The sequence below is a fragment of the Mastigoproctus giganteus genome, chromosome 7 (genome assembly GCF_048544385.1).
Source record: "Mastigoproctus giganteus isolate SK-2022 chromosome 7, ASM4854438v1, whole genome shotgun sequence".
Classification (NCBI taxonomy): Eukaryota; Metazoa; Arthropoda; class Arachnida; order Uropygi; family Thelyphonidae; genus Mastigoproctus; species Mastigoproctus giganteus.
Window position 1 is genome coordinate 62008141 of NC_143581.1, and position 24216 is coordinate 62032356.

The window sequence follows — 24216 nt, forward strand, 5'->3', positions numbered from 1 at the left end:
TCAGGGGAGGTCCCCATGGACTGGAGGTGTGCAAATGTATTACCAATTCACGAAGAAGATTCACAAAATGCTGTACAAATTGGAGAGATATGGCATTAAGTGTAAGCTGCTACAATGGATAAAGGGATGGTTGAGTGGGAGACAACAGAGAGTGGCAATCAATGGACACTGCTCTTCATGGACAAATGTTATTAGTGGAGTTCCCCAGGGTTCTGTGTTGGGCCCATTGCTGTTTTGTATATTTATCAATGATATTGATGAAGGTATATCAGGTTTAATGTCCAAGTTTGCAGATGATAAAAAAGGTTGGCAGGGTTGTTAACGACAGTAATGACAGTATGCTACTCCAACTGGATCTAGATAAGTTGGGAAAATGGGCTGAGAAGTGGCAACTGGAATTTAACATTGATAAATGCAAAGTACTGCATATGGGTAGCAATAACCGAAGAGAAACGTACCAACTGGGTGGTATTACCTCAGGGAAGTGGAAAGTGAAAAAGACCTGGGGGTAATTATGCAGCCAAATATGAACTTTGCTGAGCAGTGCAGACAGGCTGCCAGGCAAGTCATGGAGTCTTGTCAATGATATATAGGAATTTTGCTAGCAGGGAGGTGATAATCCTGTTATACAAGGCAATGGTCAGGCCACACCTACAGTACTGTGTACAGGTCTGGAGGCCTCATTTTAGGAAGGATGTAGAGTTGCTAGAACGAGTACAAAGAAGGGCAACAAGACTGGTGAGGGGAACAAAGAGGTGCTCTTACCAAGAAAAGCTTAAGTTTTGCAAATTGCAGCACCTGGAGAGTAGGTACCTGTGAGGTGATCTGATTGAGGTGTATAAGGCCTTGAATTTGTTGAGCAAGCTGAATGCTGATGGGATTCGTTGTCTTTCTCACACTAAGAACCTGAGGGGGCACAGTTTCAAATTCAAGAAAGACAGTTGTAGAACTGATGTGCAGAAATTTGACTTTAACCAGCGGGTAGTTGATTGGTGGAACAGGCTTCCATCTTTTGTTGTGGAAGCTAATAGCCTAAATAAATTTAAGGCTGAGCTGGAAAGGCATTTGGAATGAATGGAGGGATGAAATGGGGGGGGGTTGGCTGATGCTGCATAAGCTTGCTTTCTTGCATCATATGCCTCTACTAATGCTAATGTAGGCTGTACATTAAAATTTTATCCCCCAACGTTCCATCTTAAATTCTGCCCACATAATTCTATTGAATGATGCTTAAAAAAAATTAAGTGAAAACAAAAATAAATCTTTAAAATAATTTACTGAAATTAAAACTATTCCATATGGTGGAATAGTTTTAATTATTTAGTAATTTAGTAACAATTTAAAGTAAAGAATAATGTAGCATCTCAAGTGGCATTAATATAAAACTTGTCATTATATTAAATTCTTTAATCACAGCAGAATCATTTTTAATTAATCTTTAACCTTCAGAAAATAATTTCCAGTCATTGAAGGAACTCAAACACAGACCTCTCTAAATACGGTCATGGAAGCTACTTGGGCAATATGAATTAATATACTAATTGTGCCAAAAACAAACCACTTGGTATTCATATGGAAAGATCTGCATTCAAATAGAATATTAAACCAGGGGCATAAGGTATTTCCTCATGAGTTATTCCATGGGGAGTGGGGTCCTCTGGAAACAGGAAAACCAGTCTTTAACACATTATTAGACCTATAAACACAAGTGTAGAAAGGCAATGGAAAACTACCACCGCACACAGCCTGTATAAAATCCACAGAGTAATGTAATTACTTGTAACCATGTAAGACATTTACATGATTACAAGTTAAATTTAATTGGTAATTCTTGTTCAGTTTATATACTACGATTAGCTTAATGCAGGATCACTGATAATTATACATTCATTTCATGAAATGGCACAGTAGCAATTTTCTTATTTTCACAGGAAAATTCAAAATTTCAATCTCCATATTGAACCTGATCAACAGGTTTATAGTTTTAAGTTTTAAACTGTTACAGAACATTATAACCATCCTGCATGAAGTGTGGCAATAAAGTTAACAGAATGGTGCTGTTGCAGTAATGTTCAACGTGTTTGACAAAACATCTGTGTGACAGAGAGTCGAGGGACTTTGTTAGAGATGGGTCATTAATTAACTAAACTGCTCTCTTTTGAATGGAGCCTAGAAGACTGAGAGAGATTTTGGGGGCACTACCCTAGATGTGGGAATAATATTCCATGGTAGGACAGTTTAGAAGAAAACTAATGCCAAGGAGAAAAGAAAAAACACAATTTTTTAGATGCAAAGGAAGCACTATTAAAGATGTGCTTATGCCAAGAGAGAGTAGAAGTCAGGATAATTCCTAGTATAGACGTGATCTTTTCTATAAATCTGAGTGGCATCAAAGATAAATATAGGATCAGAAGAATCCTTTTTTAAGATATAAGAGAGGACTGAGTTTTAGAAGGATTAAAATCAACTAAGTTATCTATGCCCCACTTGAGAATTACCTGGAGATCAGCATTTAAGGAATTGAAAAGTTGATGCGGCTAGTGCAAGGCAAGGTTTCTCAAACTGGAAAGTGGAATGCAATGTGCTATTACCAACAAAACTATGGATAGGGTTTCTGGTCAATGGAAGAAGGTCATTAATTTTCAAGAGGAAAAGAATGGGAGAAAGGAAAGAACCTTGGGAAACACCAGCATAAGCAGAGAAATTAGAAAACAGAGAGCTGCCTACCATCATCTGCAGTAAGCAGTCAGAAAGAAAACTGGATATACAATTACAAAAAAACACTTGGCAAACCATAAGGAAGCATATTTAGAAAACCTTTATACTAAACATGATCAAAAGCCTTTGACATGTCAAGAGCAACTGTTTGAGTTTCACCAAACACTGAATTTGTCCACATATGGGTAACATAAGCCAGTATATCACCATGAATCTATGCTGACAGAATTCCTACTGGTGATCACTGATCAGATAGAAAGTTTTTAGATAGAGTTGCCAATTAATTGATTTCTCCAGTACTTTAGAAAAAATAGAAGGTGAATGGGATGATAACTGGATGGGAGGATTTGTCACCTTTTTAGGAATTGGCTGGATTGTGAGCAAATTTCCAAGCAGAAGGGCAGGAACTGGTGGAATAAGAAAGCGTGACAAAGAAGAGGAGTAAGCTCAGGTTTTTGAGAACAAGTGGAGAAATACCACCAAGACCTGACACTTTCTTGGCATCAAGAACGTTCAAAATTCTTCTTAATTCTTTTGATGAAAGACCACAGGAGGCATTAAATGGAGTGTACTGGGAATGGTAGCAGGTGGTTTTCCAAGATCATCAATACACGAATACACAAGTTAGAAGAAAAGTTGGTTGCTAACAGGTCAGTGTAATCTTTAGTTGAGGTGGAAATGGAACTGTCTGGTTTTAACAGACGGGCAAAATTTCTGGCCAATACCATTGGCAAGAGACCAGAATGCTTGACTACCATTCAACAAGAAAAGTTTTCTACCTTAGCCTGTTCAAAATCTAGTTTGGACTGATTAGTAATTGATTAAATTGATTTAGTAATTTAGCCCAGAGTGTGAAAAGCAGCACTGTACTATTTCTAAACAATGATTAATTTTAGTATTATTCTCTAACACTTGAGAGACAAGATCTCTTATCAGTATGCACTATTATGGCTATTTTTTTATTTATTTATTTTTGCTGAAGAATAGGAACAACGAGATGTTTTTTTTTTTTTTTTTTGGATACCAGCACATGCTGTTCTAGTTAAGATACTGTGGATTCACTAAGAGGGTTGGTGGGGGGGGGGATGTAAAGAATAGAATGTCTACTGATGCAGTGTAATATTTTGAAAGCGAGCATACAAGTTGGGATAGTCAAACTATACCAAATGTCAAAAAGTGTTATATGATATCAGGTTGGGACTCTCATTAAATGTTTCAGTAGGCAATAAAAAAGTCTGTAGATGGTACTGTTGTCATTTTAGGCTATATTGCGCTGTGTATAGTATTATGTACATACAAGTATGATTTTGTTGGCTGATTTTCATTTTATGCAAGCTGAAAAACCAAAATAACTTACAGGAACAACCGTACTCCCTACATCCGAGATCAGCTAACTACAACTCCAGTTGAAGAGCTTTTCATGAAATCTTCCAGTCCCAAATGGAATTCAACCCTCAGCCCTCGCTCAAAGTCTGTAGGAGGCTTGCTTGCAATGGCTGAATAACCTTTGCACCCAATATATCTGTAATACCATTTGGCAGAATCTGGTAACAGAGGGAAGTTTAATTCTTTGCATTAGGTTAAGAAGGAAAGGGAAGACAAGAATGTTTCTATTATGGATGTTTAGTCTATGCTAAACATGAGATGGAAAATCATGCAGTTTCCATCAGTGTTTTATTTGTTGGTGAAACATGTTATTTTTATTTTATTTCTTTTTTAAGTCCAAATATCTGTTTAAGAAAAGAGCAAGGAAATTTACTAAATTCATTCACATTTACAAGTTATGCATTAGTGAAACAAATAGTTTTTCATTATTAATAGAAAATTCAGTCTGCTATGAAGGCAATTTGCATATATGTAATTTATCTGTTCACTGGCAGTGTTAGCAAACTGCTTTTCTTATGGTGTTTCCAATAGTTGGTTGCTGAGCTCAAAACATTGATTTAAAAAATATAGTTAAAAAACTAACTGTTTAACCAATGATACACAAAGTGAGCCCATGTTTTTTCTGTACAAGTACCTCAAAACACTGATACCACCTGGTTGCCACCAAACAATCAGAAACTGAAGCTGTTGTAATGTTGGTATGGAATGTGAGCATCACTTCTGAGCTCTGCAATGGGACACATCTGATTGTGCAAAAGGTCATACTGCAGGATTCTTACATGCAAGGTTTTCATGGGATACAAAGTTAGCTCTATCATGTCCAAATGAATACAAGGTATTCATCTGGACACCACTGGTGACAAATGGACCTCCCATTTGCAATTATCATCAAGCTGCAAGGCCAGGGTTTCAACATTGTAAGTATAGTCGAAGATATAGTTGGTATAGATGAAGTAGGTATATTTGCTGGCCCTGTCTGCCAGGGTTTCAACATGGTAGGTATAGTGGTTGCCAGTGTGGCACTATCAAGCTTGTAAGTTATACAACAGCATCAAAACTACCACAGACCATAACAGTGTAAATAATGTTGTTTAAAAATGTTCTGTCAATAGGTTTGTAATAAATTGTGTATATCAGAATTAACTACTTTTAATGTCGAAAATAAGTGGCGCCATCTAGCGGGCGAAATAAGAACTAAAATATATTTTTCCGCAACTAAGCCGAGTGTTTCATTGTATTTTAACAGTTTTGTAGCTAACACCATACATGTCAAATAAATGTAAAATTGCTAGTTATATATATCTCAGGTTCTGCAAAGGTTTATCAGCTATCGAAATACTTTTCTGATATCTGTTCACTAGCCAAATTAACAACTGTTCTCCTTGTAGAGCTAGAGAACAATTAAATTACATATAAGCAAATCTGGCTGGGTTATTTAGTATTTGTAAAAAATATCAACAGTTGCACCAAGTATGCAGAAGCTCAACGTTTCAAGGATAAAAGTGCAATGATATCAGTTCCTGCAGTAATAGAGATCAGATGCACATTTACTGACCATTGATTTATCAAATTCAAAGGAAATTTAGGTATTGTTAATGTTTAATGCAGTTAAAATCTATGGAAGGCACAACAATTTAATGTATGATCTTCAAGAAGATGACGACGATGATGACAAGGGATGATTCCATCACCAATGTCAACCCTGCATATAAACTTTCAAAATTGGATGGGTTACTTTTATGAGGCCATTGCTGGAAAAATTCTTCAAGAAAGATACTGTTGCAAACTTTGTAACTCTTCAGAAATGTTGATTCAAAGTTTCCTTTATACTTTTTAAATTTTATGTGTGTATGTGTGTGTATCATTTTTAAAACGTGTCACCTGTGAAAGAGTAAGGATGTAATCAGCATTCAGTTCATATCATTCAGTTTACTCCCTCCTTTTCACAACTGCCAACTTTTGAAAAGCTGGATATCAGCTAACTGGAGGAAAACAGGAGAATTTTTGGAAAAAGCAGAATTTTTTTAAAAGCCCACACACTGCACTATAAATTTCACTGACAATATACACAGTTTATATTAAAATAAAAGCATAGGATTGTTTACTAGTACAGTATGCTTTCAAGCATTAATTTATCCAGGGTTTTTCTGTTTGTTTGTTGTTTGTTATTTGGTTTTTAGGAGCATTAGCAACTAAGGCCATATTGCTCCGGGATATGCGGTGGTCATTCCCTGACCTTTCCGTATCCTCCGTATTTGGTGGTGACGGGCTCGAACCCCGGTCTAATCAAGAAGCGTGTGCTACGCACTGCTGCTCCTTCCCACCTGGCTACGGAGGCGCCAGGGTTTTTCTGTCTCAACTTGTTCGGATTGTCTGTTAGACATCAAGTGATTATGTCAAGAAAGATCGCTTGTGTGTGCGGCGCCATTCCAGATGCTGTTGATGATGAGCAGCGGTCAGGGGTAATCAATGCAGTGGCCAGTATGATTGCTGGCCCTGTCTGCCAGTCAGCATGAAATGGTTTGACAGCTGATGGGGTGACAAAATCAAAATGTGTTTATGTTTCATGGTGGTCTCTGGGATTCCCCCATTAGCCGCTGTAGTGTCTATATGAGGCATGTGTCGATGCTGGCAGTGTGGTAAGTGTGGGTGTGTGAGTGGTGTGTTTGTTCTGTTGAGCGCTGTTTGCTGGCTCCTGGTGTCTTCGGGGTGACAGACAGCAGATGTCACAGCTTGTTGGATGGTAGTCAGCATGGCTGTATATGTGCAGTGTAAACAAGTAAACAGATAAGATGATCCTCCCATTCTGCAGTTCTCTGTTATGTTCCACTACCCATTCAATGAGTAGTTGTACTTTCTTGCAGCCATTGTTGCCAGCATCTGTGCACTGTGGTATTTTCACAGTCCACATGTCCTGGTACATGACAAAGTGAACATCCAGCCTCTCGAAGGCTGATAACCTCTGATATCGATGTTGGACAAGATGTCTCAGCATTTTCTATAATCTCCTTGCACTCTGAAGTCGGTGAGACATAAACATGTTAATTAAGTGTGCCATATATGTGCTGCTTTGAACTGATTTTACCGTTAGACAAAAGCCTGATCACTACGTCATCAGTGGGCTAATCTGTTGTTCTAAGTTGTGCTAAGAAGCCTTTTGTTGCCTTAGTTCATTAGTAGTAGTGTTATTAGTGCTCTGTTTGTACATTACTTGTGCTATTCCATCTCATAAAAGTGCTTTGAAATTTTTAATAATGCCTGGAAAATGTTTTGTTCCTGGATCTGTGGAAATTATAAAGGTGGTCTGAAAGTACATCTTTGGCTTTCTGTTGAAGGATACTTTTTTAACTAACAAATGTTTGAAAGCTATACCAAGGAGACACTTTGTGCCATCCAAACGTTCAAAGGTAAGTTTGCTAAAATAAGTTTGTGGTACGTTAATAACAGTTATCTTAAATAGGAATATTTTAATAGTAATGAAATGATAATATATAAGGAAATTAAACAGATATATTCTTTTCAGAATATAGAAGTAAATTTTGTCAGAATTATGGCTTTTGTGGTTTCATTTATATATAAAATATTCATATCATGTATTGGATACACTGAAGAAAAGTGCATGTTTGTTTAAGAAATCAAAAAATCTCAATATCTGTATGATATGTAATGTTAATTTTATTTATTGAAACTTTTAGTGTAGATATATACACAAAGTGGAATTATATGCACCATTTGATAAGCTACAGGACAGTGTATTCGGACTGAGGTATCCTTAGTTGTAAAAGCTAATAACAGTCATCTATGAGATGCTAATAACAAGTAAAGTGAAATTTGGAAGAGAGCATAAGATTTTGTTCATATATTTCATATTGTTACAGGTATACAAGATTCATTTCGAGCCATCCCAGATAGTTAGATGGACATCTAAATTTGATGGGGAAAACTAAGAGAATCACTGTAGATTTTAAGCATCCAAAATTAATTCACGGAACTGTTCCATCACAATTTCTGAACTGTCCAAGCTATTTGTCATCACAGACATTTATAAGAGACAGTCCCAAAAAGAAGAAGTGAAGATTAGAGGAAAAAAACTTTGAGAAAGCTGTGGAAAATAGTATTAAAAGTACAAATATGATTATGTAAAAGCTCAAGAATTTCACATGTTCACACAAATAGCAGAGTGCCTGAATAGACGAAGTACCTGAATGCTGGAAAGTTATTTCAAAAAATAACTGTATTATGTTTTTATATTAAATATTTCAGCCAGTACCTTCCATTGCCTATTCAGTGGTCAGTGAAGATTTGATTGCCAGTATTTGTTCAGAGTGCTGAAATTAATAATTTAGGCAAGTTAAACTGTGAACTTCCTACGAAGGTGAATAGTGTCAATCAGATTACCGACATCTTAGAACAGATACCAGTAGTTGCCAACAGCATCGATGTTAATATTTCTTTTGTTTTAAATGCTGCTTGTAGTTTACTGAACTCAATTATGGGAGACATTAATAATGAGAGAGCATCAGTGTTTAAATTCATAAGAGAACAGTCACATTTGTTAGAATGTGAAAAGAATGCATACAGGCATTCCACCGAAGTATTAATATTTTAATCTTTGATGTTTTTGATATCTCCACATGGCTACAAATTTCTGCAGCATTCTGCATTCCTACTTCTCCCTCATCCAAGTACTATTCGCAGGCTCTGCTCTTCTGTAAATGCAAAAATTTCAGATGACCAGCAAGAGAATCATTTTCTGATGTATGCTAAACAGCAATTAGCCTTTTTAAATTCGCCAGAATGCAAAATTAGTTTAATGATTGATGAAATTCATCTGAAACCTTATATTGATTATCGATTGATTTTCTTGGAATGATGTTTGCAAAAATGGTTATTTTGGAGAAATTATTTTAAATTTGCTAATTAATACCATTATCAATATTTTGCTCAACAATTATTGTAAAAATAAAAATTATGTATTAAAAGCAACACATGAGCGTAAACTTCAAACATCAAAAATTTAAAATTATTTAAAAATAATTTCTTTTTGACTGTAGTAATCAAATTATTAGATTTAATGAATAAATCTATACATCAGTTGGATTACAAATTATATGGAAAACATCCAAAATGTAACTAATTAGTTAAAGTAAAATGTGTTGTCATTTTTTCAGAATGTTATGATTAAAAAAAATTATCACACTTAAGTATCAAAACTGTAATTTTTTATATTTATTTTTTTTGTATTGTCCCTTGCAACATAATTGTCCTTGAGGTTGTCACAGACATTCTCTCAGATATGCCAGACAAACTATACTTGCTACCTGGGAGTCTAAAACGCAGATGGAACTGATATTCGGGTGACATTCAAGTCAAGTGGACCCAATTTCGGCGAAGTCCGGACAGTCTGTGACAGCCAGATCCTCTGCTTGCACCTTCACGATGGTGGGACTGTTAGTAATCCTGGGTATAACCTCCATGCACAAGTACATGTTGGGTGACCACCCAGGTGAGAACCAACGTAAGCAGGGGTCGAGGTGTGGTGTGGCGCCCATACCACATGGAGGAATGCCACCCCTCTCTGTTACCAGGCAGTTCTAGGTGGTAGATGACTCTCATCAACCCATGAAATACCACCACTTTGCTTATTGGAGGCTTGAAGTGGTGGAACCCATGTTTAGTCTCTAGAGCTAAGTTCCGGTCAACCCTTCCCTATCTCTTCCATCATGCAGTATGACTTTTGAGGTTATGATGAACGTTGTGGCAAGATCCAATATTCCTTACATTTCGAGGGGACAGCTCTAAAACGGTGTTCGCAGGTTGGCCGCTAGTTAGTACACTGGACCGAACCTATTGGTAACTCTCTAGGAGGCTTCCGGATCAGCTAGTGTATAATCTTGCTACCTCTACTCTGCCAGATAGTGACCGGAGGGAGTCCAGGGAGCATTGTCGAGGCCACGTTATGTCAAGGATCTGGGTATATACTTACCACGTGCACGCCATATCCAAAAATTTCATTACTTCATACAGCATGTCCCACCCACTTTTTCTTACTATTGAATACATCATGAATTGTCAAACTAATAGAGCAAGCTTATCTGTGAAAAGATCTAAACCTCCCAAGCACTTCCTAATTCATTTCAAAAATATACGTGGTCTCAATTCTAATCTCAACGATGTCCATTTCCACTTGCAGTCTGCCAAACCCCATGTACTTTTTCTGACAGAATCTCAGTTATCGGTTGATTCAACTAACTCTCATCTCAGATGCCCAAATTATTCGCTGTATGATTCCTTTCGCCTCAAAGGTGGTACTTGTGCATATGTCCGTTTGATATTCTCTGTCAGAGACTTGGCAATTTGGAATCTCCTCTCTTTGATCTTCTCTGGCTTAAAATCTCTCTACCTCATTGTGTCAAATCCATCTGTTTTCTCTACCGTTCTCCCAACTTCACTAATCACTTGGGGATCTTTGATTTCCTCTCTTTGCAACTTGACTTTCTCCAGTCCAACTTTCCTAATGGTGAGGTAATTTTCCTTGGTGATTTTAATGTTCACAACTCCAGCTGGCTTCCGTTTTCTAGTCACACCGACCCAGCAGGTCGAGGTGCTGAGGCTTTTGCAATTACTAATGACCTAGCACAGATTGTTCATTTACCTACAAGAATACCGGACAATCCTAATCATACAGCCAATGCGTTTGATCTTTTTCTCACAAACAACCCTTCTAAGTACACGGTCGAAGTGAGAAGTCCTTTAGGCGCTTCAGATCACAACTTAGTGATTGTCTCTTCTCCGATGGAACCTTTATCTCATGGCTTTTCCCAACCTCGTGTTGTTTGGCATTACAAGAATGCAAAATGGGATGACCTGTGAGACTTCTTTTCCTTGGTGGGATTACTGTTTCAAAACTTCTGATGTCAACATTTGTTCAGATCGTGTCAGTGAAATTATTCTTGCAGGAATGGAATCCTTTATCCCACACTCCACTTTAAAATCTCGTCCTTTATCTAAACCTTGGTTTTCCAATAAATGTGTTAAGGCTGTTCAAGAGAAGTATGTTGCATATCGTAATTGGCTTGTTTCTAATTCTTCAGTTTCATTTTCTGCCTACACCAAAGCTCGCAACAATTGTAAAGCAGTTATTAATCAGTCCAAACTAGAGTTTGAACAGGCTAAGAGTAGAAAACTTGCTTCTTGCCCTAATGGTACCCGAGCATTCTGGTCTCTTGCCACAGCTATTGGCTGCAACTGTTGCCCATCTCTTCATTCTCTTCATCCATTCTGGTCTCTTGCCACAGCTATTGGCTGCAACTGTTGCCCATCTCTTCTCCTACCTCTGTCCAAACCAGATGGTTCTGTTGTCACTTCAGCCAAGGATAAAGCTGACCTGCTAGCATCCCATTTTTCGCCCAGCTCATGTATTAATGATCTTCGTAAAACACCTCCCACCATTCCCAACAAGCTCCATTCAATGCCTCCTGTGGTCTTCCGTCAAAAGGATATCAGATGGATTTTGATGAATCTTGATGCTAAGAAAACTCAAGGTCCCGATGGTATTTCTCCACTTGTTCTCAAAACCTGTGCTCCTGAACTTACTCCTATTCTTTGCCACCTTTTTTCACTTTCTTATTCCAAAGGTGTTTTTCCTTCTGCTTGGAAATTTGCTCATATCCAGCCTGTTCCTAAAAAGGGTGACAAATCCCTCCCATCCAATTATCGTCCCATTGCAATTACTTCTACTCTTTCTAAAGTAATGGAGAAATCAATTAACTGCCAACTCTTAAACTACCTAGAAACCTTCAGTCTGATCAACGATCGCCAGTATGGATTCCGTCAGTGTCGATCCACTGGTGATATTCTGGCTTATGTTACCCATTTATGGACTAATTCAATGGAAAGGTTCGGTGAAACATAAGTAGTTGTTCTTGACATCTCAAAGGCTTTTGATCGTGTTTGGCATTCTTCTAAACAAGCTTCCATCTTATGGTTTGCCAACTGTTTTTAGTAATTGGTTATCCAGTTTTCTCTCTGATTGCTCACTGAGGGTGATGGTAGATGGCTCTCTGTCTTCTAACTTCTGCACTAATGCCGGTGTCCCCCAAGGTTCAGTTCTTTCCCCCACTCTTTTCTTCTTGTATATTAATGACCTTCTTCCATTGACTGGAAATCCTATCCATAGTTTTGCTGATGATAGCACATTGCATTCCACTTTCCATTTTGAGAAACCTTGTACTGCTCAATCAGCTTAAACTTCTAGAAAATCTGCTACCAATTCCTTAATTCCTTAAATGCCGATCTTCAGGTAATTCTCCAGTGGGGCAAAGACAACTTAGTTGATTTCAACCCTTCTAAAACACAGTCTTGTCTTATATCTCGCAAAAATGATTCTTCTGCTCCTATGCTTATCTTTAGTGACACTCCGATTTCTCGGCAAAATGATATATCTCTTTTGGGGATTACCTCGACTTCTAATCTCTCTTGGCACAAGCACATTTAAAATATTGCTTCCTCTGCATCTAAAAAACTTGGTTTTCTCTTTCGCTCTCGGCGTTACTTTTCTTCCAAACAGCTGCTCACTCTGTATAAATTGCAAATCCGCCCAGCCATGGAATATTATTCCCACGTCTGGGGTGGTGCCCCCCAAACCTCTCTCAGGCTTCTTGATTACATTCAGAAGAGGGCAGTTAGGTTAATTGATGATTCATCTCTGACAGAGTCTCTCCACTCGCTTTCTCATAGGTGTACTGTTTCTGCTGCATGCCTCTTCTACAGATAATTCCATGGGCACTGTTCTTCTGAATTGGCTTCTATAATTCCCGCTCTCTCTTTCAAAACAGTCCGAACACGTGCCGCCACCAGCCAATGTCCATTTACTGTGCAACTTCAAACCCATAGAACCAACTTTTTATCTTCCTCATTTATTCATTCAACTGCCATTTTCTGGAACAACCTTCCTTCATACGTATTTCCTGAAAATTACAATCTACAGAAGTTCAAGTCCAATGTCAACAAATATTTTCTTTCGTCTTCTCAACCTCCAACCCAAGCACGGTACTAAGTACTATAGGTTCTAATACCTCTTGTGTTTGGGGTTCTCATAAAAAAAAAAATAATAATAAATTAGGTTTCCATTATGCACAGAAAATAAAGTAGATTATTACATTCAACTCTTGCTTTTCTCAATTCTGTACAGCAACATAGCTTTTCGTACTTCTTATAGCCCACTTATGATGATGTCAAACATGCAGTGATCAGGTTTTATCTAACAGTGGTTTTGTTTGAACTCCATGATCTCTACGCTTGTTTTTATAACAGCTGAAGATTTTGCTCAACTGGTCCCATATGTTAATCATTTATATATCTCAGCAGAACTAATCTGCCTTCTGATTTGCATGCACTTCTGATCATTTCTTCTGAGTGCTCCAATTAATAGAGTGGATATTTTTATTTCTATACTGCGATTGACCACTTGCTAACCCTTGTTTTAAACTACAGCATTACTAAGGTCCTAAACTGGAAATTATAAATCTGTAAATTAGTGATCCCCTTCCTAATAAATAAACATTTAAGAAATTAATTTTTAATTAGAAAGTATTCTAACAGTTTCTATTTTACATGAAAAACTTTCAGGCTTGCTTTCACTAACTCTTCCTCAATCATTTTGGGGTTAGCAATTTTGAAAAGGGGTGGTAATTCTGGGTATATGGGGGGGAAGGCAAAGAGGAAGAGATGAGAAGAGACAAACAGGTGAAATTTTCACACTGAAGTGAGAAACAAAAACCAGGGGCACAAATATAAACTATTGGAGGAAAACTAATAGACTAGCCCTCAGGACGTTCATGTTTAGTTAGTGTGTGGTTGACTGCTGGAATAAACTATTCTCCTTGGTGGCTGAGGTTGGCAGTCTGACAAAATTATTAGAAGGGACAACTGTTTTGGAAGTGTATGATGAGGGATAAAGGTTGTATAGAAAAAGGTTTTTTTTTTTTTTTTTTTGACTGATGCAGCTAAAGATGGATTTTTTTTTTTTTTTTTTTTTTTTTTTGACTGACACCCTTGTATTATTTGGATTTTACTGAGATTAAAAAACTATATACATTCGTGTGCTTCGAAAGCCTTTCAGGTGGCTTTCAAAAACAATTTACCAAACAGAATTCACTATGATAACATAACCTGCAGAGCAACAAAAAGCAATGGTACACATAGTATACGTATAATAGCATTAGAATCACAGTCAGAAAGGAGAGGAGAAATATGTCTTAGCAGACATTGTTATAATTGTTGTTTTACTCTGGTTTGTGGTGCAACATTTTTGGAAATTAGTGAGTGTTTAATGTAGTTAAATGAAACAGATATTGGAGATTTTACTGTGACTGTAAAGAAACTTTAGTGATTGTTGTTGTTGTTATTTGGTTTTTAGGAGCATTAGCAACTAAGGCCATATTGCTCTGGGGATATGCGGTGGTCATTCCCTGACCTTTCCGCATCCTCTGTATTTGGTGGACACGGGCTCGAACCCCGGTCTAATCAAGAAGCGTGCACTGCTGCTCCTGCCCACCTGGCTATAGAGGCGCCAAAAAAACTTTAGTGAAGATTCATAACAGTTTTAATTGTAAATAAAGCAGTACAAAAATTATATACACACAAACTACTGGACATCATAGTTCTAGTTCATATATCTTTTAGAGATATTTGAAAAATGTTAAATGTATCTCAAACCTTATGAAAATGCCTCACATCATATTTCATTATACTGGTTGTTGTTGAAATTATAGTTATATTGGTCTTCTAAACTTGGAGAAACTTTGGCTTCACTGCTGAAAAGAAGCTCTGTAAAGATAACTTCTGTTAAGGCAAAACTGTGTAATGAAGAAATAGTTCATTAGGTTATTTATTTATACACAGAACCTTGCAGTTTTGGTTTTTGCCATTTCCCAATTTGTAGTTAATTTTTCGAGCATGTTTTCTGAATCACATGCAGCAGATTCCTACTACACTTTGATGATAATTTACCCAACATGGGTTAAATGTTCAGTCATTCATCAAATCTCATCTATCTTGGCAACTGTTTGTTGGTCACCAATGGGAAAACTTTTCTGTTGCTCTTGTGTTCACTGGTTTTGAATGCACGCCAATCAAATAAATCACTAAATACCACTTGAACTCCAAAAATTATATTAACATCTTCTGTTGGACTTACTTTTTATTTCACAAAGAGTCAAAATCAGACTGTCAGCTGGCAAATTATGAAAATGGTACAAGGGCATCCTCCCACACACGATAATACATTATCTCAATCAATTACTATTTGAACCCCAGTAATAGATAATATTTATATCTTCTGTTGGACTTACTTTTCATTTCACAAAAAAAATCAAAATCAGTTGAGACCATATGACCATTCTTGCCAATATAAAACTCACATTGACAGCTAGCAAATTATGAAAAAGATCTAAGGGGATCCTCACACACATGATAAAAAGACATTATTTTACATATTTATTTATTATTCCTATAGGTATCTCCTTCAGCTGTTTGCAAAAATTTGAAACACAGCAGATGGCTTTCCTGCTAAGTATGTGTATTTTCATTCCTGAAGGAGTTGGGTTCATGTCTAGTGAATGATGGCCATGCTATCATATCTTCTATGTCCAATTTGTCATTGTGGAAGGTGATGGATATATATAACGTTTGCACCTTGCAAGGTGTGGCAATTCCCATAGCTCAAGTAGTGTTGCAGAGATAAAGTAAGTTACAAGATGAGTAGAAATCACACAAGAACTAGACTAATGATTATCTAAGACAGCAGGAGGCCACACACATAAGTAGAGAATTTCATATTGCTATCTAGCAACAATATGTATCATGTCTGGGCACTGCAAAGTGGTTATTGGTCGAAGCCATACTGTGGAGAATTATCAGCTGATAACAATTGTATTGTTTTATTGTATGTATTGTTTCGCACGACAGGAAACCGAGACACCCAATGTATACTGATGTACGGAAAGTGGAAGTTGGTTAGATATTTTAAGGTAAAGCAGCAAAACAAGTAAAGTCAAGGTGTCAATTACTATATACTGTTGGTTATATCATCACATGGGGTAAGTTTTCTTGGTCCGGATTGCATGTCTCACTAAATGCTATTTGAACTCCAATAACAGAAAACATTAATATCTTATCTTCCGCTGGACTTATTTTTCATTTTACAAAAAATAAAAATCAGCAGAGGCCACAAGACTATTCTTGCAGATGAAAAATGCAGACCGACAGCTAGAAAATTGGGATAATGGTCTGGGGGGGGGGATCTTCACATACATGATGAAAATAAGTCAAATTCTATTTTTTGCCCCTTGAAAATTCAGGCATTATCACATATTCAATGCTTAAGTTAACCTTTTTTAAAATTATCTTTCAAATTGTGTAGTGGTATATTACAGTAAAGTTTGCATTATGGAACCACTGTCCACTTTTTAATTTAATTATTTATGCTGTTTTTTTTTTTTTTAAATGTTTAGGCATATACAGTACTCTCTTACATAGGTCATGAAACCAAAAATTAAGTATAGATGATGTGACATTGGCCTTACTGATGCTCTATACACTGAATTAGCTTTGCATTAGTCACCTATCTAATACCACATGGGGCCACCTTTTGCCTTTAATGCAGCAAATTACGCATTTTGGAAAGGACTCTAAAAGGTGTTGCATAATGTGTCCAGTAATGGCAGCACATTTTCAGGTGGATAATCATAGCATCTAATGTCCTTTTCCAGTAAGTCCCAAACATTCTCAGTTGGGTTAAGAATGGAGGAGTTGGGTGGCCATGGGAGGACGAAGAACTCCCTGTCACATGTTCCTTGAAATTAGTTAGCGGCCTACTGGGCTATCCCATCCCGATACTACTCATAGGTCCTGTCAGTTCTCATCAAATAAAGTCAACTCGGAGTTGGGAGACCACAAGAATTGATCAAATCAAACATGCCAGCACGAAATGTGCAGCAACGACTTGCCTGGAAAAACTTACAAAATATTGATTAATAAAAACAGTTCATTTAGTGACATTAATATGTGGGGGGGAAAAAAATCTTACTGTTATAAATCCATATCCTTTGGATTTTGCTGTCTCTATGTCTCTGATAAGTTCAATTTTGTCAATCTGAAAAAAAACATAATAATAAATAATATAAAGAATAAATGGCATGACTGAATGGTATAGATACAAGACAGATTTAACAGCCTAAAAAATTTACTAATTTCTGTTTGGAAAAATCATATCTGCATACACAAAAAAAAAAAAAAAAAAATCTTTAAAATTTTTTACCATGGTCAAGCCATTACAAATGGTTAGTAATTAAAAACTGCAAAACCAATATAAAACATGCATTATGCAAAAACTGACAATAACCTTGCATTAGATTATTTTTATCAGGTTACTGATCAAAATCTGCTGAAAAAACAAGATATTGGCAAAGATGTTGTAAAAGCATTCAGCATTAAATTGTCAATGTTTTTCACATTTCTGAAAGTTTCATGCTCAAATATTTATTTTTTGTTGAGTAATAATGACAGTATGATGCAAAAGCTTATTTCAGTAGTATTATCCTCCCCCCCCCCCACTAGGAGTAGTAGTAAAAGTACTGCTCAAATTAAAGACATCATAAGAAAGCAGATTTCAACCACAATGAGAGAAGCCTTATTGTAACCTACTTATAATAAAAGGCTTTTATTATTGCAACTTCCACACTATATTAACAAAAAGGATAGGTGGAACAGGACCAGGGTATGTCTACCAGGGGCAAAGAGTGATGATGTTGTAGAGCAGATATCATCTTTTAAGGGCACAAAAGGTGATATAGTTGTACACGTTGGAACTAATGATATTAAGAGTAGGAGACTGGCGGAATTACTTAACAAGTACAGGTCACTGTTGAAAAAAAGCCGTGAATTAGGGTTGAATTTGAAAGTGTCTGCAATTCTGCCCAGACACGATAGGAGGGAGTATATGATGAGAGCCCTGTTGATCAATTCAGCCCTGGAAACATTGTGCAAGGCTCAAGGGGTAGAATTTTTTTTCAGTCTGGTCTGTACTTGTTAACAGGAGAGACTGCTTCTACAGGGATGGGATACACTTAAATAGAAAGGGTGCAAGAATGTTTGCTGATGCTATCGAGGCAGTGTTAGGTGGGTCGGAAAACTGCTAGATTGGGGGGATACAAGGACTAATAGATTAACAGTAGCCACTGGCAGAGGTGAAAGTGATTCTTGCACTGCTTCTATTGGGATGAGCAGCAGCCTGGAAAATAAGATGCAGGATATTTCAGAGACTGCTGGGAATCATTGGGGTACAAGTAAACACATGGGTTGTGTTAGGGTAGCTAAGAAAAAGAACAGGTGCATGTATACTTGCGTGTACACCAATGCTAGGAGTTTAGTAAATAAATTTGATGAATTTGAGGTTTTGCTCAAAACATCAAAGGCAGATATTGTTGGGATTTCAGAGATGTGGTGTCACATAGATATAAGGAATGCAGAACTGGAATTTTGGGAGTACAATGTCTACAGAAAGGATAGACAGGATAGGAAGGGAGGAGGGGTTATGCTATTAGTTAAGAAATAGATAAAATCCAAGGAAGTGAAGCCAGTCGACATCGCTGGACAGTGCAGCGTCGAGTCAGTTTGGTGTGACATAAGCATTGGGAGATCAAAATTGAGAGTAGGAATGTGCTATAGGCCTAATGACTCTGATGAGTATAATAAGAAACTGTACAGGGAAATAGAGTGGGCCAGTAAATCAGAGTCTTATAATGGGGGATTTTAATTTCAAAGATATTGACTGGAATTTGGGGGCGGTCACTCACACAATAGCAAGGCTTTTGTGGATTTATTGGATGATTGTTTTCTACATCAGCATGTTCGGGAGGCAACTAGAGGGAGTAATACTCTTGATTTGATTATCAGTAGTGATTCTTCGTGCATTAAGAATCTGCAGATAAATGAACCACTAGGTGGCAGTGATCACAGTGTGCTGAAGTGGGATTTACTCAAAGAGGTAACTACCATTAGGGGTAAAAGGAAGGGTTATTGCTTTCGTAAAGGCAACTATGATGGACTGAGACAGTATTTAAATTCTATACATTGGGAGCAAATGATGATGTTACCAACAGCAAATTCAAAATGGGAAGCATTCAAAGAACTTATCTTGGAAGCTACTAGGCTTTACATACCAATTAAGAAATATTGTTCAGGGTTCAAGGTTTAAGCCTAAATGGATGTCAGATGAACTAATGAGACATATGGCAGAGAAGAAAAATGCATGGGATACATACAAATTAACACGTGACACAGAAGCCTATGATAGATACAAGTTGATCTGTAACCAAGTTACAAAGGAGGTTAGGCAGGCGAAGGCAGATTACGAGAAATCTTTGGCAAGGGATGCAAAGAAAAACAGCAAAGAGTTCTTTACTTATGTAAACTCTAGAAGGAAGGTACTAGGCTTTACATACCAACTAAGAAATATCGTTCAGGGTTCAAGGTTTAAGCCTAAATGGATGTCAGATGAACTAATGAGACATATGGCAGAGATGGTATATCAAGGGGATGAATCAGATTGGTCCACTTGATGTCGATGGGTCAACTGTTGATGATCCTGCTCAGGTAGCTAACAAACTAAATGAATATTTTGCATCCACATTCACACATGAGGAGTTATTCAGTGAGGGGAATGCCAGAGGTGTATTCAACTCTGGCAGTAAGCTAGATAATCTTGTAATAACTGAGAATAAAGTGGAGGAGAAATTGTTGAAGATAAACACAAGAAAGGCACCTGGGGTGGATGGGATCTATCCAGTTATATTAAAGGAGGCAGCAAAGGAAGTAAGCAAACCCTTAGCCATAATTACGAGAGCTTCATTGGACTCAGGGGAGGTACTCATGGACTGGAGAAGTGCAAATGTGACCCCAATTCACAAAGGAGGATCAAAGGCTGACACAAGTAATTATAGACCTGTGAGTTTAACTTCTGTTCCAGGAAAATTAATGGAGGCATTCGTTAAAGAAGCACTGCAGGATCATCTAGACAAGACTTCAGTTATAGCTCAGACACAGCATGGTTTTGTTAAGGGGAAGTCTTGCTTGACCAATTTGATTGGATACTATGATGCAGTCACAAAAGAACTGGATTCAGGGAATAACTTTGATATTATATACTTGGATCTTAGAAAGGCTTTTGATACTGTTGCACATGGAAGACTGCTGCACAAATTGGAGCAGTGTGGCATTGGAGGCAAATTACTGCTATGGATAAAGGTGTGGTTGAGGGGGAGAAGACAGAGTGTGGTAATCAATGGACACTGCTCATCGTGGACTAATGTTATAAGTGGAGTTCCTCAGGGTTCAGTATTGGGTCTATTATTGTTTTCTATATTTATGAATGATATTGATGATGGTATATCAAGCTTAATGTCCAAGTTTGCAGATGATACAAAGGTTGGCAGGGTTGTTAAGGACACTACTGGCGCTATGCTGCTGCAACAGGATCTGGAAAGATTGAGCAGATGGGCTGAGAAGTTGCAAATGAAGTTTAACATTGACAAATTTAAAGTACTACATATGGGAAACAGCAACCCCAGAGCAACATATCAACTCTGTTGTACTACACTGACAGTGGTAGAGAATGAAAGGGACCTGAGGTTGTGCAGGCAGACATGAAGTTCTCTGAGCAATGCAGACGGGCTGCAAGAGTAGCTTATGGTGTATTGTCAATGATATAACAGAATTTTTCTAGCAGGGATAAGGAGGTGTTATTCCCTTGTATAAGGCAATGGTCAGGCCACACCTAGAGTACTGTATACAGGCCTGGAGGCCTCATTTCAAGAAGGATGTAGAGCTGCTGGAACGAGTACAGAGAAGGGCAACAAGATTAGTGAATGGAACAAAGGGGTGCTCTTACGAAGAAAGGCTTAAGTTTTGCAAATTACAGTGTCGGGAGACTAGGCACCGGCGAGTTGATCTGATAGAGGTGTATAAAGCCTTGAATGGTTTGAGCATGCTCAATGCTGATGGGATTCTTCCTCTTGCTCAGAATAATCACCTGAGAGGGCATAAATTCAAATTGAGGAAAGACAGATGTAGGATAGACGTGCGGAAATTTGTCTTTAGCCAACGGGTGGTTGGTTGGTGGAACAGACTTCCATCCCTTGTCGTGGAAGTTGATAGCATAAATAAGTTTAAGGCTCAGCTGGACAGGTATTTCGAAAGAACAGAGGGGTGAAGTGGAAGTGGTTATTTTTTATTTATTTTTTTGTTTATTTTTTTTTTTGGCTGATGCTGCATAAGCTTGCTTTCTTGCATCAAATGCTTCTACTAATGCTAATTCCTATATGTAGTATATTCATGCACAAAATATCAGAATTAATAATTTAATTCAATCTGAAATAATGCGTTTTATATTGTAGAAAACTCATTTTCATATAATTCATGAAAAATAACATTAAAAACAAAAATTAATGAATGACAAACATTTCTGAATGTATAGACTATTAAAAGTCAATTTGATATGCTACTGCATTTCTTATAAATAAAATATGCTTATATGACAATAATCTCTGTAAAACAAAATTTTACTTTTGTAGTATGTATGTTGCTATTTTATTATTCATTACTGATTTAAGTCAATACTTGTGTACACAGATCACTCATACGAAAACTGCAAATCAACGTAAAATGTATGACATGTATCAAAAAAGATTTGTATTCTCTCACAAGTAATTGCGATAGAAGGTTGAAACAAATACTATGTATTACACTTTTTCATCATAATCACCAGACAAAATTACACATTTTTGCTACCCCTCAATAAAACTTCTGCAAGCCAGTTTTGTAGAAGCCCCCTGACTCTCTTTCAAACTATAACTGAGCAGCAGAAATTGCCTCATCATCAGCAAAGAAAGAACTTCAGGGCAGGAAAGAGGAAGAAATCTGAGTGTGTAAGGTTGGGGAAATAAGCAGGATGTGGCACTGTACCTTTTCCTTCATCTGACACTTTATTCATATGCAACTGTTGAGGGATTATGTTCTCCACAGACCCTACACTAGTTTAGATCCCTGCAGCTACTTCTTTGACACTAATACTGCAACTTCGAGAATTAATATCTCAATTTTTGCAACATTCTCTTCTGTTACAGCAGTTGCTGTGCATCCTGGGATTTTTTCATAATGTACTGAGGTTCTTCCACATTTGAATTGTTTATACCAATGTGCAACAACACTGTAACCCAGGCAGTGTTCTCCATAAACAGTGACCATTTCTTCATGGATTACTTCGGATGTTTTGCCCTTGCAGAAAGAGAAAAAGAATCACTGATCTGTATTACACTTTATCAATTGCAAAACTTAATTTCATTCAGCACTGCAAAGAAAAAAAAAAAAAAAAAAAGAACTATCAGATTGAACCTAAATTTGTGTCATTGCTATAGAGATATCAAGGTATAAAACAAATCTCTTTTTTGACTCCCCCCACTTCATATATTATGCAAAAGACAATGAACAATCTTATGTCAGATTATCTATTGAAATTTTGATAACAAAGAGCATCCACACTGGCATTATTTGGAAACAGCTAAATTACAAGAAATCTGACTGTTTACATAACAGGACTTTTGCAATCATACACCAAAGTAGAGGGGCGATATATTTAATCCAGTTTTTGAATGCAGAAGGAATAAAACCTGCTGAAAATTATCACAGAATGCTGGCCTAATATAAGTGAAGGTGAAACTTGCATGAGTTGATGGCAAGTCTATAAGTGGGTGAATAAGTTTAAAAACGTTTAAGTGTTGAAAGAGTTGAGGATTCTCCTTGACTAGGGCAAGCACACTGTGTCACAGCACCACAAGTCATAACAGGTGCGGAATAACTCGTACAAGAAAATGTCGGTTCCTCAAATACTATCATTAGCGAGGAGCTGCACTTATAAAGAGTATGTCCAACAGATTCCTTGGCATTTAACACTGGAAAATCCAATGATAATTGTGCGTTCTGTGCTTCTTGGACAGCATAAAAGAGATGTCATCTTAAAACACAGTGACCGGAGATGAATCATACATGCATACAAATTCAAAAAATGGCGTTATACAGAATCACCTTGACTGAAGAAAGTCCATATCCCAAGCAGCAGCCAAGGAAGTGTTATTCACTGTATTCTGGGATCATAAAGGAGTGATTCTGGAACATTTTCTTGAGAGAGGAGAACCAATGACAAGTGACAATACTGATCCAAAAGAAATGTCACTGCTATTCTCAGGTGTGTGCTTGCAGGATGATAATACCTGTCACACCACCACCACCAGTTCTACAGTGAATCAGCTACATTAGATGAAATTTGTTATATTGTCTCCACCATCCATATTCACCAGACTTAGCTCCATGTGATTATCACCTTTTTTGGCAACTAAAGGACACTAAGAGGATATCACTTCTTGTTAGATAAAAAAAAAAAAAAAAGGTCAAATGCATAAATGGCTTTGACACCATCTACAACTTCTCTTAAGGAATCCTGACATTAGAGGAATTGTGTGAAATATAATTAGTAATAGTATTTGCCATATAGTGCAAGGAAGCCACAGACTTTGCTGCACTGGTGAAAACAAAAGCCACGAAGTAGATAAGAAAATATAAATGATATGCTTCCCTCCTCACACAAATAACTATCCAGTTGACCTTTGAATTTATTCAAATTGTCAGCCTCAACTACCTGTGAGGCAACTTGTTCTAGCAATTAATGACTTGCTGGCTAAAAGAAAACTTCCTTCAATCTAATCTAAACCTCAGCCCCTATAATTCGAATTTATGGCACCTAGTTCTGGAATTCTTTATAACAGTGAAAATTCCACCTTCAATCATTTTACTAATTCCTCTTAGAGCCTATAAATCTCAATCAGGTCCTCTCTAAGATGCTTGTTTGTTTTGGTTTTTTGGAGCATTAGCAACTAAGGCCATATTGCTCCGGGATATGCGGTGGTCATTCCCTGACCTTTCCGCATCCTCCGTATTTGGTGGTGACGGGCTCGAACCCCGGTCTAATCAAGAAGCGTGTGCTACGCACTGCTGCTC

At 37.3% G+C, this 24216-nt stretch overlaps 1 protein-coding gene across 3 annotated transcripts in view; it reads right to left on the bottom strand.

Moving 5' to 3' along the window:
- LOC150082956 (RNA-binding protein 39-like) overlaps window positions 1–24216 on the bottom strand; it is a 411944-nt gene that overhangs the window by 74515 nt on the left and 313213 nt on the right. For 2 of the 3 annotated variants that reach the window (XM_090376937.1, XM_090376935.1), the window contains one exon: window positions 17195–17260. The exons of the other annotated variant lie outside the window; for it this stretch is intronic. In XM_090376937.1, the coding sequence (XP_090233063.1) occupies window positions 17195–17260 (66 nt within the window). The remainder of the gene's footprint in view (window positions 1–17194; window positions 17261–24216) is intronic. 3 annotated transcript variants of the gene reach the window in all.